This window comes from Hippoglossus hippoglossus, chromosome 16, assembly GCF_009819705.1.
Source record: "Hippoglossus hippoglossus isolate fHipHip1 chromosome 16, fHipHip1.pri, whole genome shotgun sequence".
In the NCBI taxonomy this organism is placed as follows: Eukaryota; Metazoa; Chordata; class Actinopteri; order Pleuronectiformes; family Pleuronectidae; genus Hippoglossus; species Hippoglossus hippoglossus.
In genome coordinates this window covers 21,791,294-21,803,401 of record NC_047166.1, presented here as the reverse complement: position 1 = coordinate 21,803,401, position 12,108 = coordinate 21,791,294, and the positions used below count along the sequence as shown (strand labels likewise).

The 12,108-nt window shown below is 41.6% G+C and overlaps 1 protein-coding gene across 6 annotated transcripts; it reads right to left on the bottom strand.

Annotated features, from left to right (window-relative positions):
• Window positions 1-439: 439 nt before the first annotated feature.
• LOC117777536 (B-cell receptor CD22-like) lies at window positions 440-11,113 on the bottom strand. 6 transcript variants are annotated; one of them, XM_034612382.1, is made up of 11 exons: window positions 10,980-11,110; window positions 10,834-10,886; window positions 10,406-10,741; window positions 10,086-10,310; window positions 8,646-8,924; window positions 7,579-7,869; window positions 7,401-7,479; window positions 7,051-7,078; window positions 6,035-6,169; window positions 5,861-5,943; window positions 440-789 (listed from the first exon to the last, which is right to left on the bottom strand). In XM_034612382.1, the coding sequence occupies exons 2-11, from the start codon at window positions 10,871-10,873 to the stop codon at window positions 729-731; spliced, it is 1,557 nt and encodes a 518-aa protein (XP_034468273.1). In that variant the 5' UTR covers window positions 10,874-10,886; window positions 10,980-11,110; the 3' UTR covers window positions 440-728. The 6 variants fall into 6 exon arrangements, with proteins under 6 accessions (XP_034468273.1, XP_034468274.1, XP_034468278.1 ...); XM_034612383.1 differs by having other exon boundaries at window positions 10,834-10,882; window positions 10,980-11,109; XM_034612384.1 differs by lacking the exon at window positions 440-789 and adding an exon at window positions 1,993-2,342 and having other exon boundaries at window positions 5,831-5,943.
• Window positions 11,114-12,108: the final 995 nt, after the last annotated feature.

Below are 12,108 nucleotides of genomic sequence, written 5' to 3'. Positions count from 1 at the left end.
CATACAAGATTTAAATCTTTACCAAATTTCCATGTTTGCATCAGTATTTTGCTTTATTTTGTAAATATTAGTTAGTAAATATTTGTGTCTTGTTAATGTAGATGTTTTTGTCTGACACAGATCTTATTGCCAAGCGTGCAATAACCTCATAAATCATCTTCTCGTGAAATATATCTTTTAGTACGTATTAGAGAAGACTTTACTGTACCTCTGAGTACCTGTAGCTAACACTGTGTGAGTGTCCTTCACCTGGCCTGAATAAAGAATGGGATGTGAGCACTAATATCTACATTTAAACTGTTTGTGGCATGTTTGCTTCTGATGTACAGTATGTGTGCATTTATAGCAAATGTGATGTGAGAAATAAGTATTGTAAGATGTAAATTGTTGCATTGAGTATTGTATTGAAGTCATAATTAAAAGCAACTTGCCCACAGTTACTGTGTGATAAAGTCCAATTTATTCTTATTAAATATTCTCTACACTGCTGCATATATAATTATACTATAGTTTGCAGTCTCATAAACACAACAGCACCAATCTCTGTGGTAGCGTTATCAAATATAGTCATATTATATGAAATACCTACTTTAGTAAGTGCAACTGTAAACTAAACCATGAAAGAACAAAGTGGTATAATAAATACATCATAAAACAAAAGAATGAAGCATTTTCAACCTTTTAACTAACACTGGGCTCCAGGCTGTTGTTCTTCTATTCACATCGGATCAGCTGGATTTGACCACAGTCGAGTAGATCACAGAATCCTCGCTCTCTCCTATTGTGGCCCTGAGGAGAAAATGATGATGTTAATGAGCATCAACGCATCAGATGGTGTTACTGTGTCTACATTGATAATGGCAGGTTCACAGCAGCATTGACACCTCACACCACCACCTTTGCTTTTATTCAACTTTTTATTTTTTACACAGGATAAAATCACAGTTTGTGCTGCAGAAACATAGATACTGAGGTCAAGTCCTCTGGAAAAATGTTTGTGATTTTGTGTCGTTTTCAGAAGTTCACATTCCATGGTAACACATTTTACACATGTGAATAATATTTACTTTAAACTACATTAGATGTGAGGGTAGGATTTCTTAAATGTTAATTAGGTCATTTATTTCAAACAGATTTAATAAGTGAACGGTTTCATGGTGTTTTTAGACAGAAAGCAAAGCAAATTCCGTCTGATTCAGACCTATTATGACTGTTTGACGTGTCAATGTAAAGATACAAGTGATTGAATGAACTAAAGCAGGGGTTCTCAAAGTGGGTCAGGGACCGCTAAGGGGTCCTTGAGAGGTTGAAGGGGGTCCCCAGCAAAGGGGAATACTTTTTTGCACTATAATTTCCTCCATAAGTAACACACTGAGAGAATGTTTGAGTATTTTGGTCCTGAATGTCGTACCCCTCCTGAAATAAAACCAAAAAAATGAACTTTTTTTCTAATCAATGTTGTAAATACTCTTATTTTGTTGATGTGTTCAGTTACGCGTGGCATCTATTGCACTTCTGCCCGTCCTGGGTGAGGGATCCCTCAAGTGTGGCTCTCTCTGAGGTCTCCAAGTTTTTTCCCCTGTTAATAGGTATTTTTGGGTTGTTTTTCCTTACTCTTGTTGAGGGTTAAGAACAGAGGATGTCGCACCTTGTTAAGCCCTATTAGACGAATTGCAATTTGCGAATAGTGGTTATACAAATAATATTTGATTGATTGATTGTAAATTTGAGAACGACTGAACTAAAGGATGATCCTAATATTTCAGCTACATAATTATTACAGTAATTCAGCCACATATTCTTTTGGGTTTTGGTGCTGTTAATTTTCATCTATCAGTCGATTCATCCATTATCTATATCGTGCATCCCTTGAGGGTCACAGGAGCCAATCCTGGACAAGTCACTCAAGTATCACAGAGCCAACATTCAGAGACAAACATTCAACTTCACATTCACACCTATGGTGAATTGAGGGAGAAAACCCAGGCAGACATGGGGAGAACATGCAAACTCCAAACAGGCCACAAACTGGGATTCAAACTGGGAACCTTGTTGCTGTGAGACTGCAGTTGACAGCTACCCCCATGTGATTAGGAGGTGAAATAAACATTAAAAAAAAGTAGTTTATAACAATAGATTATTTGAGGAAGGAATATCCACTCATTACCTCATTTACTGTAAAGTCCTGGCTACAGCTCAAAAAATAGAAATGTTTCATTTTTCTCTGTGACAGTCAAGGTTTTATTTCACAATTTGGGAATTTGAGACTGCACAGTAACAATGACTGAGGGCTACAGACATCACTAGACTTGACCGACAGTGAATAATAGAATTTAATGCTGTTGTCGGGACATGGAATTTGTAAAACAAAGTTCGGCCTATATGTGGAGTCAAAAGCCTGAAGCCGCATGTCCCTTTGTTCTGGAGAAAACCAGACCCTCCGGAACTCAGTCTCCCAGGGGGCATCAACGTCACACAGAGGTGTGAAAACCCCCCAGGGACACAAGTTTCAACTCCTATTGGTCACTCTGGGCCCCATGACCTGTGAGGTCACCGTGTAAGGGTTTTGGTATTCTGAGTCTGTATTTTTAACACCTCACTGGAGACATGCCACGTACCAGCCTGCTTCAAGACCTCCACCATCATCCCTGTCCCCAAAAAAACTAAGATCACTGGACTCAATGACTACAGACCTGTCGCCCTGACCTCTGTGGTGATGAAGGCATTTGAGCGCCTTGTGCTGCTCCACCTCAAAGCCATCACTGACCCTCTCCTGGACCCCCTGCAGTTTGCCTACAGAGCCAACAGGTCTGTAGACGATGCAGTAAACATGGCCCTTCACTTCATCCTCCAGCACCTGGACTCCTCAGGAACCTACGCCAGGATCCTGTTTGTGGACTTCAGCTCTGCCTTCAACACCATCATTCCGGCTCTGCTACAGGACAAGCTCTCCCAGCTGAGTGTGCCTGACTCCACCTGCAGGTGGATCACAGACTTCCTGTCTGACAGGAGGCAACACGTGAGGCTGGGGAAGCATGTCTCTGATTCCAGGACCATAAGCACCGGTTCCCCTCAAGGCTGTGTTCTTTCCCCTCTACTCTTCTCCCTGTACACCAACAGCTGCACCTCCAGTCATCAGTCCGTCAAACTCCTTAAGTTCGCGGACGACACCACCCTCATTGGGCTCATCTCTGCTGGGGACGAGTCCGCCTACAGGTGGGAGATTGACCATCTGGTGACGTGGTGTGGTCAGAACAACCTGGAGCTCAATGCTCTGAAAACAGTGGAGATGGTTGTAGACTTCAGAAGGAACCCAGCCCCACCCACCCCCATCACCCTGAGAGACTCCCCAGTCGACACTGCGGAGTCCTTCCGCTTCCTGGGCACCATCATCTCCCAGGACCTCAAGTGGGAGCGGAACATCAGCTCCCTCACCAAAAGAGCTCAACAGAGGATGTACTTCCTGCGGCAGCTGAAGAAGTTCAACCTGCCAAAGACAATGATGGTGCACTTCTACACCTGCATCATCGAGTCCATCCTCACCTCCTCCATCACCATCTGGTACGCTGCTGCCACTGCCAATGACAAAGGCAGACTGCAGCGTATCATCCGTTCTGCTGAGAAGGTGATTGGCTGCAATCTGCCATCTCTACAGGACCTGTTTGCCTCTAGGACCCTGAGGCGGGCAGGTATGATTGTGGCCGATCCTTCCCACCCGGGTCACAAACTCTTTGAGGTACTTCCCTCCGGCAGGAGGCTGCGGTCCATCAGGACCAAAACCTCACGCCACAAGACCAGCTTCTTCCCGGCTGTAGTTGGTCTTATCAACAAGGCCCGGGACCCCCACCTGACTTGGACCCTTAACCCGCCCCCACGCCTCAAGTCTGTGTTACATTAACACACATTAAACTGCACATTGCACATTCTCATTGCACTCCTGTTTTGCATTTTGCATTTACTTTATATATATTTTTTTCTATATATATCTTTTTATTTTATATTTGTTTGTTTTTGTTCATGTGTGTAGTACTTATTGTGTTTTTATGTTTTATGTTCCTTGTATGCACCTATATACCAAGGCAAATTCCAGGTAGGTGTAAACCTACTTGGCAATAAATACTTCTGATTCTGATTCTGATTTATTTTGTCCTCTTCTTTATTAAGAGAGTTTTCGGTTTTGTTATTACCTTGTGTTTCTTGACTTCCTTGTGTTTATGTTTGTCTGAGTTGTTTGTCTCTGTTCATAGTGTGTTTTCTCTCTTCACTTCCTGTTTTATTTTGTTGTCTGGGTTCTTGTGTCTAGTGTCTAGTTTTACTTCCTGTCTGTGATTGTCTGCACCAGTCCTCATGTGTTTCACCTGTGTCAAATTGCCCCTGCCTTCCCTATGTGTGGATATAAGTCTCTGTGCTCTCCTTTTGTCCTTGTCGGATCGTCGTCATTATGTCCTGTCCTCCTGTGTTTCTGTATCCCGTGTCTCATGAGCTCCCGTCCTGTTCTCCTGTGTAAGCCTCCTGTGTTTTCTCCCGTGTGCTTTTGTTTCTTCAGTTTTGACCTTTTTGAGATTCCTGCGTTTATTCTTGTTATTTTTCTGTTAAAGACTTTTCATTAAAAAAACTCTTTAAGTTTAAACTCTGCATCCTGGTTCCATCTGCCTCACCAACCCTGACACACTGGGCCAATATAAGGCCTGTTCCCCCTCTCTTCTATTTCTTTTTCTACAATCCCTCCAAGGGGAGAAGGCTGCCCAGCCTCTTTTCCTGCATCGCCGAGGGGAGAAGCCTGGCTTCTCCAGCTCACATCTTCTCTTTCCATCCAACTCTTCGAGAGGAGCACAAAGGTGCAGCTTCCAGCTCATCTCACCAAGGAAACCTCCTCACAAACCAAGCTCTACCAACCTCCTAGCAGCGACGCGATGTCCTGCAGGAGAACTTCAAAGAGCAACTGACCAACAGAACCACGAAGGCAGTAGCCACACAACCAGCAAGACGATTTCACAGAACTGCGAACTGCACAGCAACCTTTTTTTTCCCTTTCCATGGACGGGTAACACAACTGGGCTTAATAATCATACTAGGCTAAGCAAAGACTGTTTATTCGATTCTGTGTGATGTTTATAAGTTTGATTTGTGTTGTTGTGATATTGTGGTTACAAGTTATTTGAAAGTTAATGTTAGTTATGCTCTTCAGTCTTTCCTTGCATGCATCTGGTAACTTTCTCTAATTTGGCACACACGCATGTCTCTTCACCTAATTATCTCTGACCCCCCCCCCCCCGCTACATGTCGTAAACATTCCAAAAAGGGGGAAGGGTGTTATCTTCAAAGTGGCCAGCCGCCATTTTGGAAGCACGCTGACTCACACAGACACACACACATGCATACTCACATACCTATCTTTGTTTAGTAAGTACACCGTTAGTAATTTGTGTTTTTTTTTTATACTTTATTATATTCATAATAAATGTTTTTCTTTCACAAATGTTTTTTCATTAATGTTGCATAAGTGAATTTTGCCAACCTCTACACTGTCAAGAACTCTATATCCTTAGCTTAGCTAACTATCTAGATGGTAATTTTGATTATAGTTATTAATTTAATTGTTAATCAGAGTTCCAAATTTGTAGTTAGTACTTTTATGAGACTTAATCAATAAATTGGCTATCTTTTCCCTTCCTTTGAAGGGTGGTGCCCCGAGGTAACTTTAATCAATTAAAGTTATTTAATATTTTTAATATTAATATTCAATATTTTATTTTGATAACCAAATTTATTGAATGCCGAAAGGCACACCATTTTATGGTATCACGTTTAATGCATTATTGCACAACACTGATGTTAAATGTTTGGTCAGTGAACCTACCTGGACTCTTGTGGAGCTCTGCTGTTTCTGGGTTTGATGGCCACTGTTGTATAGATAAGTTCAGCTTCATCAGAAGAGGGAACCTGAAGGGAGAACATGCACAGTCAATTTATTTAAAATATATTGTATTGTATCTTCTGCATTTGCTCATGCATGTTCGTGGACCACATTTACGTAATGTTTGTGGTCTGTGTTCCTTGGACGAGAGGATGGAAATGTCTGGATGTTGGCGTAAACCGTGTCCAGCTGATCTTCTGTGGCTGAAGAACTCAAGCCTTCTCCACTGAGCTTGGCGCCAAACGCAGTCCGCTGCAGAGGAAACAACAAAAGGCAGGTATAAAATAAGGTTAGGAAAAAAAATCATTCAATTTTTACCTCAAAAGTAGGTCATGTTTTTGCCCCTGTCTGTTGGTTTGTTTGTTTTTCAGCAGGAATAAACAAATATTTCCATTAAATTTAGGTGCCAATCCAGACAAAGGGTAAGATGGTTTCAAGACACTAACATTGCAATATAGGACTTAGTGAAAACATTTTCACTAGGTTCTTAGGGAACAATTCATGAGTCTTGATTTAAAAAATCTGGCATACTAAGAGGAGGGATATCTGAGTGTGTGTTGGTGCAGCTTGATTTAGGGGACTGTTGGGCCTTGGTGGAAGTATGTGCTCTACTGAGTGCTCTTCTAGTTACCTTTGCCAATGAAGGTTTGTTTGTCTGTCTGTTGTTTAACAGAACAACGCAAAAACTACTGGACGGATCCCCATGAAACTTGGTGGAAGAATGTGGTATAGGTCCGGGAAGAACCCATGAAAGTTTGGTGCGGATAATGATTAAGGGGCAGATCCAGGAATTAAAAAAAGCTTTTTCAAACATTACGAGACTGGGCAGTTCTTTTTTACATTTTCCCACGCAGGGAATAATTTATGGATCTTGATCTTGATGAAAAAAATTGGTCATATTTATGGGACTGATATTTATGAGTATGGGCACTTTGCTGCACATCCAAATAAAAATCTGGATCCAGTGAATTTACATGTGGTTTCATAAGGTGACTCATGACTAGTTTTGATCTGTGTTAGTGCTTGAATGGGAAGTCAAACTTTCCACTGACCCTTGCATAACTGACAGTCAATCACAAGAGTTTAATAAAGTTCAGATCGTTTATTTGAGGACTTTTTTTGAATGTACTCACTTTTTTCGCTACACGGGTTCGTTTTTTCCTGTAAAAAACAACAACAAACAACCCACATTTGTTACCAAATTCACTCCATATCTCTCTCGATTGTTTCTCAATCCTGTGGCTTCACATTTCAAAGAAGTTGTTTTGTAATAATGGGAAACGCAGCAGCAGCATATTTCAATAAATCCCCCCCCCCCCACACACACACATTTTTACATGTACAGTACAGGAGACACACACAGTGCAGCGGTGACAACATTTAGGTGGAACACATCACAAAGGTTCATCATCATAAGAGATGTGGAGACAATATATGTAAACGGCTGTGTCACATTCACTCTTACTAACATTTATTGACTCACCAGTACAAAAGATGTGCTACCACAAGAGTCACCAAAACAATGACTCCAACTCCGGCTATGATCAGGTGCATCTGGCTGCCTGAGGAGGAGCACACAGTAGGGTTTGATTAGAAGAGGACAAACCTAACGCCGCTCTGTTTAACACAATGATGAAGTTTTATTTTTTAGCAGCACGAACCGCGGTCCTCTGTTTTCATGGTCACCAGCAGATCAGTTGAGTTGCCCTCCCCCACACTGTTACTGGTCTGGCAGAGGTAGCGTCCAGTGTGGGACGCCTCCACAGAGGGAAGAGACAGCACCTGTCCCCAGCCCACCTGGAGCCATGAGCTGGAGCTGGGAGAGTCTGTCCTCTTGTACCAGGTGTAGTTGTCGGCCTCAGGGTTGGCCACACTGCTGCAGGTCAGATTCACACTGCTGCCCTCAGCAAATTGTTGATCATCCACTAAAATTGACATGTTCATTGGGCCGTCTGAGAACAAGGACAAACAGCGCATGTGGAATAATGAGACAAGAGATAACAGTGCAGCTTTTTTTAATCTGGGCTCCTCAAATCTGAGGGTCTCATGATTAAAGAAATTAACAAGAGATGGTTAAGGAGTAACAGGAGACAAAAATAAATCAGTAAATTTTAGATTTACACTTTTTCCTGTGAGATGTTGGATGCATTCACCTTTTCAGGCCTCAAAGAATATTTAAAATAGAACAAACTCTCTTTGGTTGAGCAAAACCTATCACACATGGTTAAAGCAGACGAGTGTCCTTAGCTGATGGACACTCAATGTGTTTGCACGTCTTAAATTATTCATTTTTGTTCAAATATGCTCATTGATAACATTTTCTCCAAAATATGACAATTTCTTCTTGGCACAATCTCTTTTCAGGTAATCAGGTTAATCTGTTAAAATTATTTTCTCCTGTATTGACCACCAATATCAGGAGGCTGGTCAGGTTGATGTACATGTGGGCTACTGTGTAAGCATTAGTCAACATGAACAATTTAATCAGCACTTCCTCTCCCTCAGAGCCTTTCACAATGTTTCCTCTCAGGACTCTTTGACACATCTTGATAATACTGGGGCAACATTGAAACTGAGGAAGTAGATGACTGAGAATTTCCAACTTTGTCATTTGTCATTTTAAAGTCTGACACAAGATGAGAAAAAACATCTCTATCTATCTGTCTATCTATCGAAGAAACACATACATGAGACCAGACGTCTCATTGCAACATGTCTTTACACTCACACAGGACATCCAGGTGAAAGTCGGTTGAGTTCATCAGGTCATCGCCCCTCCAGCTAACATTGTTGCAGGCCTGGCAGTGGTACAGTCCACTGTGTCTGGGCTGCAGGTCAGAGATGGTGTGTTCCTGCCCTGAACTGATAAACTGTCCGTCCATATACAGGCTGTATCCTCTGTCCCTCACAGGTGGGTTGGCATCACTGCTGCAGTTGAAAGTCACTGAACTTCCCTTGACGACGTCTCCTGGTGGACTCAACGACAGGGTTACTCTCTTTGGAGCATCTGATAGAAAGAGCATCAGGGATTTTTAGCCAGGCAGACAAAGAAATGAAGTCAGGACATAATGAATGAGTATTAGGTTAAATAAACCGTATGCTACTGCATGAAGCGATGATACAATATTCCTGGTTATTTACTTAACTCTGTTGGAGGACAACAGGGAGATAACAAGTTATTATTTTATTAGTTTTTCTTTAATTTTATTTATCTCAAAGTAATTCACGTACATTAGATTTTATTATATATATTTATTAAAGTTTGTACTGTGTATTGTTCAGATTGTGCAAGAGGAAATTCTTTTTTTGTCTACTTCTACAACTTTATTTTGCTTTCTTTAACATTGTGAGATAGGACGATGATTCATGGATCCTAATAAAAAACAAATCTAGTGCTTTGATGGAGGTATGTGCCCAACTGAGTGCTAGATTAATTTTTTTTTTTTTTTTACAGGGACTTGGTATAGACATAAAAAATACTAAAACCCTAAATAATTACTAAAATGACCTAAAGTTAAAATAAAACTTCCAGTGTTGGATAAACAGCCTCCTATTCAGCATCCAGTTTAACTATTACTGCTAACTGTAGCCAGTCATTCATCTGTCACATAGTCAGCAAAGCCATCAGGGGTTATTAGTGGTTCACTATATTGCCAAAGGACACTTTTAGCATGTGGACCGGAGGAGGCAGGGATCGATCAACCTTCTGGTTAGTGGACAACCCACTCTGCCTCCTGAGCAACAGTTTAAAAGGCTCCCAGGTAAAACTGCAAAACTGTATCCCTGTAACGGAGCAATAGGCCATTGCCAGTGGAGGAGTATCTATTTTGTTGTTTTTTCGCCGGTGTGTCATGTTCAACATAACAAATGTGCCGAAAACTGAGGCACTCTCTCACCCTGCTGTCTTGCAAAATTAACTCGTTCACCCGGTTGTCACATTTCCATCACTGCTGATCAGAGCATATAAAACCAGTGTCTACTGCGGAGTCATTTTACCCCGGAGTGAATAAGTGAATTCCAATTGCAGGCAGAAGCCGAATGTAACTGGAGGTTATTGGGGGTTAGTGGGTTTTTTGACCATTGGAAATGGGGCTTTACATAGTATGGTGCCAGGTGTGCTGTGGAAAAAAGCCTATAAATTGAGATTCAGTGTTAATAGTGTACTTACACTGAACATTCAGAGTCACAGAGTTGGATCTGACTGTCTCTTGTTCCAGGACAGCACAGAAGTAGCTCCCAGCATCCTCTCTCCTCACCGAGAACTCTGGTTTCCACACTGGCTGTCCATCTTTAAACCAGACAATGGTTTTAGGTGTAGGACATTCTGACACACAGGTCAGCCTGACAACATCTCCCTCTTTCACAGTGCTCGGCTTTAACACAGCGGTTAACTCTGGTCCAGGTACAGAAACAGAAAAAAATTCTATTTTACTCAATTTTCTTTATTCATGAGAAATCTATAAATTAATAATTATTATTTTTTGTTACCTTTAACATACAAATAAGCATGGCTTTTGCTTGTCCATCTGTCTAATGTTGTCACAAAACTAAAATAGTATTGTCCCTGATCAGTGGGTTGTACGTTGTTGATCTTCAGACTACAGTTACCATTTCGGTTACCCACGTATTCAAAGTCCGGGGGCGAAGGGAGACTAGAAAGGTGATGCAGCCGCCCCCTGCCAGATGTAAACAGGGCTCTAGACCAGTCCACCTGAGTGACTCTTTGAGACCTAGGGTAGTTATAGCTGCACTTCATAACTACTGACCCCCCTCTCAAAGCACACTGATCTTCGAAGGTCACGCTCCACTCTCCACTCCAAACACCTTCAGGCAAAAATGATGACAAATCCACGAGTTAAATTTATAGGTATAGATAACATCCGATACACAATCATTGTGTGTTGTCATTTCCTTACCTGGCATAATAACAAGGATCATCAGCATCCAACTTTCCATCGTTAAAATCTGCCTAGAACATGATGATTCACAACACGGTTCATTACTCTACATTCTGGGGACAGCACAATGTCAAACAAAGAGTATAAAAGTGAAAAGTACTCACCCGCTAAAGCAAACAGACCAATTGCTTGTTCAAGAGATGGAGTTGAGGAATGAAAAGCAGAAGTGGGAATGTGGCTTCACCCTGCTTCCTCTCATTATCAAACGTTGAGAGTGCCGATTACATAAAGTTAGAGTGTCCTCACTGTCATGTTCTGAATCTACACAAACAGACACACACATTGACGGAGGAAGAGGACACATTGATTCATCGGTCTTACACAACAGGGGACTCAGTGCAATGTGTTCAGAGTTCTGCATTACACCAACATGCACAAGCGGAGGGTGAGGCGTAAGCAAAGACCTCGTCCGAGAATCACTTCATGTAGAAATGCTCAGGGTTTCACCTCCCGACAATGTTTGCAATTCGTCTTTTTCCCCTGGTGGTGTAAGAACAAATGAAAATCAGAAACTGGTGACTACAAACATAAACAGATGATGTGTTCCGAGTTTTTGTTTCCAAAATAAACATCATAAACATTATGTCTCAATATGTTTTTTAATCGTTGTTTTGTCATAGCTTTTAAGGCACGTTAATCCACAAAATATTTCCACTGCAGCTACACGTCAAGGGAGGAAATGTTACAATCAGTACATGATGATGACACCTCCATATAACTGCTGACGTCCACTATGTATCATCATCATCATCATCATCATCATCATCATCACCTCCACAGTACACATGATGCATGTGTTCATCCATGTGCTGCTTTCGTGGCTAATCTTGCTGATTTCCACACACACACGGTTTATGTGATTTACCATCATTCACCTGGACTCCCCTTTCACCACATTCTCTGAGGCAGTCTGTGACAAATTGTGTGATTATATTTCAACGTTTATAAGTTAAATGGTTAAATGGTTTTGTATTTATATAGCACTTTTCTAGTCTTGATGACCACTCAAAGCGCTTTACAGTACAGTTTGACATTCACCCATTCACACACACATTCATACACTGCATCTATTAGCAGCACTTTCTTTTCTATGAGGGACAATTCGGGGTTCAGCATCTTGCCCAAGGACACTTCGGCATGCAGATGGGGAAGACTGGGATTGAACCGCCAAGCTTCTGATTGAAGGAGGACGACCGCTCTACCCCTAAGACACAGTGTAAACATGGACAATAG

What these genes read in the sequence shown, in the direction of transcription:
- LOC117777536 (XM_034612382.1), bottom strand. Translation starts at nt 10,873, where the DNA reads ATGGAAAGTTGGATGCTGATGATCCTTGTTATTATGCCAG. An exon ending in CTTTCACCTGGATGTCCTGT is followed by an intron (nt 7,870 to 8,645) that starts GTGAGTGTAAAG and finishes CCTTGTTCTCAG; the next exon opens with ACGGCCCAATGAACATGTCA. An exon ending in GTAGCACATCTTTTGTACTG is followed by an intron (nt 7,079 to 7,400) that starts GTGAGTCAATAA and finishes TGTTTTTTACAG; the next exon opens with GAAAAAACGAACCCGTGTAG.